This window comes from Dendrobium catenatum, unplaced genomic scaffold, assembly GCF_001605985.2.
Source record: "Dendrobium catenatum unplaced genomic scaffold, ASM160598v2 fragScaff_scaffold_1575, whole genome shotgun sequence".
Lineage (NCBI taxonomy): Eukaryota > Viridiplantae > Streptophyta > Magnoliopsida > Asparagales > Orchidaceae > Dendrobium > Dendrobium catenatum.
This window is the reverse complement of record NW_021320037.1, coordinates 711448-718344: the sequence shown is the minus strand read 5'-3', so window position 1 is coordinate 718344 and position 6897 is coordinate 711448. Positions and strand designations below refer to the sequence as shown.

The 6897-nt window shown below is 36.7% G+C and overlaps 2 protein-coding genes across 2 annotated transcripts; one reads left to right on the top strand and one right to left on the bottom strand.

The window, feature by feature from the left end:
• Positions 1-267: 267 nt before the first annotated feature.
• On the top strand, positions 268-1539 carry LOC110109760 (the record flags this gene model as incomplete). Its single annotated transcript, XM_020840952.2, has 1 exon — positions 268-1539. A coding segment is annotated over one exon (753 nt), but the record flags the coding sequence as incomplete, so codon positions are not given.
• Positions 1540-5660: 4121 nt separating this feature from the next.
• On the bottom strand, positions 5661-6202 carry LOC114581176 (probable 2-oxoglutarate-dependent dioxygenase At5g05600; the record flags this gene model as incomplete). The annotated part of the gene is made up of 1 exon (XM_028700706.1): positions 5661-6202. A coding segment is annotated over one exon (300 nt), but the record flags the coding sequence as incomplete, so codon positions are not given.
• Positions 6203-6897: the final 695 nt, after the last annotated feature.

The following is a 6897-nucleotide window of genomic DNA, read 5'->3' as shown; positions in this document are numbered from 1 at the left end:
CTTTCGAGTACAAAAATTTCAACTTTTGTACTTAAAAGTTGTTTTAAGAAAACAATAAAAAAATCGTCCCAAACGAAACCTTAGACTTCCATTACATTAGTTTTCCATTCTTCATCCTGTGTGATCATCCAATGTATTATTTGTAGTTTCACAGTTCATTCATCCACCTCAAGTCTCTTATAAATGTTCAATTTATCTTGCTTCAGTCTCAAATTTGAACTACTTGCATACCATTTTTAATGTGTCGTTGATTTTCCTACTTTGCAGCTTAACATCACCCATCAAGGCCTAAGACGGGTGCTTGTTGGCAAAGGCATCACTATTGAAGTATATAGTTCTGATGAAGTCTCCCTCTTTTACCCATATGATACTGGTTTCTTACTAAATGAAAGATCAAGTAAGCAAAATCAGTCGAGGGGCCATTTTTGGCCCCTTGGCCTCTCCTCATGTGCTCCATTGGTTTCAGTCAGAGTTGCAGGTCCTGCTTCACTGGTAGCCTACATGGTTCCTGATGAGAAAGCTTATGTGGAAACCTCATTCCCAGCCCCTGATACAATTGAATTGCTGCCCAATAAGTGTTTCAGCCATGAGCAGGTCCAGTCAGTTTCTTCACACACTCTTTCTTCAAAGTCGGCAGTCGCGGAGAGATTGCTAAATAGTTTTCTGGGTAAAACTATATTGCATGACCGATCTTTGCGACTCGTAAAAACAAAAATCATTTCTTCGAAACTACTCAAGTTTCGAGTTGAAGTGGAGAGAAACATCACAGAGAATGATAGGACCTGGAAAGAGGTTGCCAAGTGGAGAACAAGGCCAACTGTGGAAAGGTCTTGGTTTGAGATAGTTGGCAGATTTGAAGGAGGCAGAGATCTGAAGCCAGTTTTTGCAAGGATGTTATCCAGGCCTTTGATGATAGTTGAATCTGCTGCCTGGAGCCATCTGATGTCCAATATATCGTTTACAGAGTTTCCATCTATTGTGGTACCTCCTGAGGCTTTAACACTGGATATCAAATGGTGAGAAAATGCTGCACTTAGTGTTTTTCTTAGTCCTTTTATCTCTATTTTACTGGCTAGGTATAGTTGAACGTTTGAGAGTGGGTGGAAACCTGTTTGTTGATTGTATATAGATGTGGTAGATAAAGGCTTCGTTTGGGACGACTTTCTTACTGTTTCTTGAAATGACTTTTTAGTACTAAAAAGCCGCTTCAAGAAGCAGTGACAAAGTCGTCCCAAACGAAGCCAAAATCAGGTGACATTTATGCTTGACATTCTGCAGGTAATGTTATGCAATTGGGAATAATGGATGTCAAGGAGTAAATGGGCCATTGCTATAAGATAAAATGTCAAAATGTTAAGCTGTGGACCTAACAAAAAATGATGTAGATCATATATAACTTTATGTGATCCAGAAATATGGTTTACAATTGTAGCTATGAGATCATTGTGAGCAAAGCTTATATTAATGCAAGATGTTATTTCGTAAATGGACAAGTTTGAGGTATTTGACTTTTGGGTTGGAAAGGTACACTTTGGGTTATGCATTTTCCTTTACTTTTGGATTGTAACATTGCAAATGAAAACTGCATTTGATGATGTATTTCTAACATTTGGATATTGATACAATGAAAAATTATCATTAGCGGGCACGAATCATGATGCATATTTGAATTGGAAATGTTTGAAATTAGATTTGGGACCACTTTGACTTTAATTTTAGCAAAAGTTATAGTCAAATTAAAGTTTTTAATAAAATGGATCCAATGACATTAAAAACAATCCAATTCGAGCTCAGTTAAGCTTAAATCAATGATCTTAAGCATATTTGGAAACATCAAAGAATATATTAGATGACCAAATGATATTTGAACATGGCATGCTTATAGTCGAATTGAACAATGAGTTCAAGATCACTTAATTTTGACATTATTTAGGCACTTAAATGCTAATAATCTATGATCAGAGAAATCAATACATGCTGTCTAATGTAATGATTTAGATTTTTCTCATATTATTGGGCATGTCACTTAAAATCTATAAATATGTCTCAACTCTTTATATGAAGAGGAGTTTTTAGATAGAGATTGGTGAGAGCTCTAGGTTGAAAGTATCTCACAACTCAATTTGAGAATCATTGCCAGTAAACCTTCTTCAGTTGATCATTGCTGTTGAACATATGCCCCATCAACTACCGACAGATCTTTGCCCATATGCCGATCTTCACACCTCAGCTTAGCCACCGTAGCTAGACCTCTACCCAGTCGCCGATCAGAAAACCTCCCACCTGCTGACTACCATCGGACCTCTGTCAAGCCATCGCTGCTAGACCACCGACCTACTGATTGTCATCGAACCTGCACCTGGTTGTCGATCGTCGCTGGGCCTCCTCTTGGTTGTTGATCATTGGACCTGCAACCAAACAAACACTGCCAGACCTCCACCCTATAATTGTATTATTTATTGTCTGACAGTCACTATCGAACCTCTAACGAGCTTTCACAACTGGACCTTTGCCCAACCAATTATTATTGGACCTTTACCCGACCATCGCCGCCTTCACCGTTGGACCACCATTGTTAGATAATCGTTGCCCGACTGCCATCGTCTACCATACAACCTGTGGTCATTCAGCCCCGAGTACTCATATGAACTTCGATTGATTCTCCATACTATTGTAATTTCACTGACTCCAAGTAAAGGGCCGGCCCAATCTTTGTAACACACTTATATATAATAGTCTTTTCATCTTGGCAAGACCTCGTGATCATTTCTCTTTCAAGTTTTCCACGTAAAAATATATGATGTTTCAAAGCTATCTCATTTATCTGTTTGGGTATTGGACATTCGTGCACCGCTTGGATTTATAATTCTCTCACTCTACTATTGTGAATCCAATAGCCCACAATTTGTAGGAAGGATCAGGGGGTTATAAACCTTCAATTCAACGATTAGAATCCATTGGTTTGAAGGTTTAGTTCAAAGTTGACCAAACTACCTAGCTAGGGAGATCGGGTTGAGTTTTTTACCTCATAGAGAGCCTCTAATGCTGGATTTTTTTATCAAGAAGCTTCAGAAGGAGTTGGCGCAGACTTCTCCTTCGACATCGTGACTAAAGGAGCATCGGAGGTATGACTTCGAGCGGAGGGTGGAAAGAGTTAGCCAAAGTTTGCTCGAAACAACCTCTAGAGAGTGATGGAGAGTGTGGGAAGCTAGGGGAATACTCAGTAAGCTCTGGGGAGGCTTTTTGAATAAAAAAAGAGAGAATGAGGCGCTCTGGATTGGAATGCCCTATTCAAGCTTCATCTATGTTGACAGACGACCGTGATCGCTTGAAGAGGTCGTTGGATGGTCGCCAGTTATCGGGGACAACCATGAAAGGTTCTCTGAGCCCAAAAGAGACGAGCTCTGGCCATGGGGAAGCTTTGGTTAGCTCATGTGACATGGGGACAACATAGCACCAATTTCCCCTGCTCTAGCCACCGTCGGCCACCAGCTGGGTCAGACTGAGGTGGAAAGGTGCTTGGGGAAACCTTGAACTCAATAGTGTGCTTAATTGGGTCTAATTGAGCCCACATAAGCAATGTGGCTCGGGTAGGCCACTTCTGGGAACTTTGGGCTAGCTTGGGTCCTGACCCAGGTCAAACCAAGGGTTGGGTTGATCATGGAAGGTGAAAGGGACCTAGGACTATCTAATGCATGTGCCATTCTGGTTTTGTGAAGCCTGGGTTGGAAATTAGCTAAGCCCAAGGTGATTTTGGCCTTAGAAAATTGCCTAATTAATATGTAATTGATAGATCATGAATTGAGGGTCATTTGATTGGATTTTAAGGTGATTGAAAAATTATCCAAAAGGGATTATAGGACATAGGCCTTTAACCTTGAATTTGGTTTGGAATTTTGAATTCGAACTGGATTCTGGATTTGATTAATTGAATTTGAGTTTGGTCAATCTCATGACAAGAATGAGGTCAATAACCTCACCCATCATCTGGGCTATCAGACTAACGAACTTTAAAATTGTATCAGAGCCCACTATCGAAGTAGTATCATATAAGGAGCTGCCTAGCTGCCACTCTGCCGTTATGTCATATCTGAGTATAGCATATCCATAATCGCACATAATATACAACTAAACATAATTGTATGATAAACAAACAATAATAAATACCCAGACATATTTTAAAACCACCCCACTTGACTTATAGATCAATTAGTATACATCTGTTTTATGATATATTTTCCAAAATTATTGCTCTGATACCAAAAACGCTTATTACAATCCAACTTGACTAGGATAGGTCTTATTGTGTTAAGCTGTGACAAACAAATCCTAAAATCTAATTTCAGAATTTTTCAGATTCTCTTCAAATATTCATTTTGAATTAACTACAGAATATAGAGCTACTAAAATATCTAAATATAAAAAATAAATTCATTCACAAGATTTTTTTCATTTCATCAAAATGTATTTACACTACAGTACATGACTACATGTAAAAGCTACATAAATTAATAATGAACTAGTCATGAATATACAAAAAAAAACATCTATAAACTCTAATTAATCCTTAATTGTTAATCCACAAGCTTCTACCATTTCCCAGAGCCTAAAAATAAGAAGCAAAATCATAGCGAGCTACAATAATTCAGCAAACCACATAAACCAATCTAAATTTTCAAAATTCTTTTATTCAATATTTTGCTAAATATTTAAAATTAGTTAAATGTAATCTAATAATTTAATGTACTAAATGAAATAGGAGCATAATTATTATTCAATTATTTAAATAACATTACTGAGCAAATAAATAAATTGTGATTTATGTTAGAGAGAAGTTCATATCACACTCCTCTAACCCATACAAAATCTCAAATGATTATGACCTTTTATGACTCCCTTTTGTGCTTATAACATCATAATATGCCCGTAGGTATCAGAATATAACTTGTAGCCATCATAATATTTCTTATAAGCATCAAAACATCCCCTGACACAGATAGAATCTCAAAAAATTATGTCCCCTTATGCCTTCCAATAGATATAATTTAACCACATATTGAGTTAGAACAAGTCAATCCTGATGCTGAATCTACAAGTTTCACATAATAGGAATCTACCAACTAGTGTCATTTGGCTAGTCTAATGCGTATAAACTTCATCATTTACCATAATCGATATTGTACACATGTTATTACTTATAAAATTAATGCCTGCCAGCAACATCAATCCTGACTCCTAACTTAAACACAAATTTATAATAAATTCCCACTTCAATAATATAATATGTAATTTATCAGTGCCTAAGGATTTCATTTATAACCAAATAAAAATGCATGTAGAATGATTTTGATAAGACTAGGCCCAGTGATTTTTTCTTTTCTTGTATTTGCCATGTAAAAATTAAACTCTTTCAATTCCTCCACACACAAATAATCCAAAAAAATTTCTTTACAGGAAAGAACTCCAAAAGTGGGAAAATTATTACGTCCGGAAAAAAATTGGAAATTTGGATGAATACCGAGCGGTATCAAGTGCTCGGTGCCGAGCGCCCAGGTGAGGTGGCACTCTATTATTGGTCTTTGGATACGTTCGGTGTCGGGATACAATAATTACTTCTCCAAGTGACACCAACTTTCCACTCAACCAAACAAAGCCTTGAATAAAGTAAATGCTGATACCATTTCCCAAATTTACAACTGTAATTATGCCATATATAGACTAAAATATTCATACTTCAGTTTATTCTGTGGGCTTTCATTTTACAAGCACATACATTGCTGGACCAGCTTTTCAAACACCATAATCAAACAAGCAGCACAGACACTTACATCTATGTTACAGAATTCCACAAATCTTATTACATATACATACCGTTGATACCGAGCTGAGCAATGCAATCTATTTAATTGGCTAAAAGAGCCTTCTTGAAGTGATAGATCTGCACATTCTCCTTGCCCAGCTTCCTGAAATTGCTGTTCTTCCTGGCCTTGAAGAACTGGCCCCAGTTATACTCCTCGTACTTGGCCGGATTCTCCTCGCCCGTCAGCTCTTCGAGCGGCTTGACGTTGGTGTAGTGCGACGGGTTGAAGAAGAAGGGGATGGAGAACCTCTCCCTCTCCGAGTTCACGGAGACGCGGTGCTCTACGCTCTCGTAGGCGTCATTGCTCCACACCTGTTGGGGGAGTGTCAAATAATTTCCATTATAAATATGTAGGTTTCGTTTGGGACGGTTTTTTTACTGCTTTTTAAAGCGGCTTTTTTGAACAAAAAAATTAATTTTTATGCTAAAAAATCATTTTAAAAAGCAGTAAAAAAGTTATCCCAAACAAAACCTTAATGAGCCAATTTTTTCCAACTCCTAAACAAGTTGCAGATGAACAAAAGAAAATCAATTCATTCATATTGGACTAGAAAAAAAATTATATATATATAAAGTTTGCATGCTTATTGCTTAGAAGGATTGTAGGCAACCCCCATCATTTTCCTTATGAAATATATTTTTATGCATAAAGTTTTCTCTCTTATTTAAAAATAAAAAATTGTTGATATGTTCTAAAGTTATGAATAATATAAATTTTATGCTCAGTATGTATATGAATTATCATAAAGTGAGAACAAAAAACATTTTTTTTATTAGAAAGCTATTTTAAAAAATAATAAGAAAGTCTTATCAAACGAAGCCTTAGAACTCATTTCAATTCAATTTTAGCACTTAAAAAACTAAACCAAATAACATCTCAACCAGTTCATGATAGAAATTCTTGCGTAAATCCAGACCAATCGGTCACTAAATCTTGCTTAAACCCTAATTGAAATATCGTAACGAACAGCTCCTTAATTGTATTATAGGGTTTAGGATCGTTTACACACCTGAATAATGTCACCAACGTTGATGAT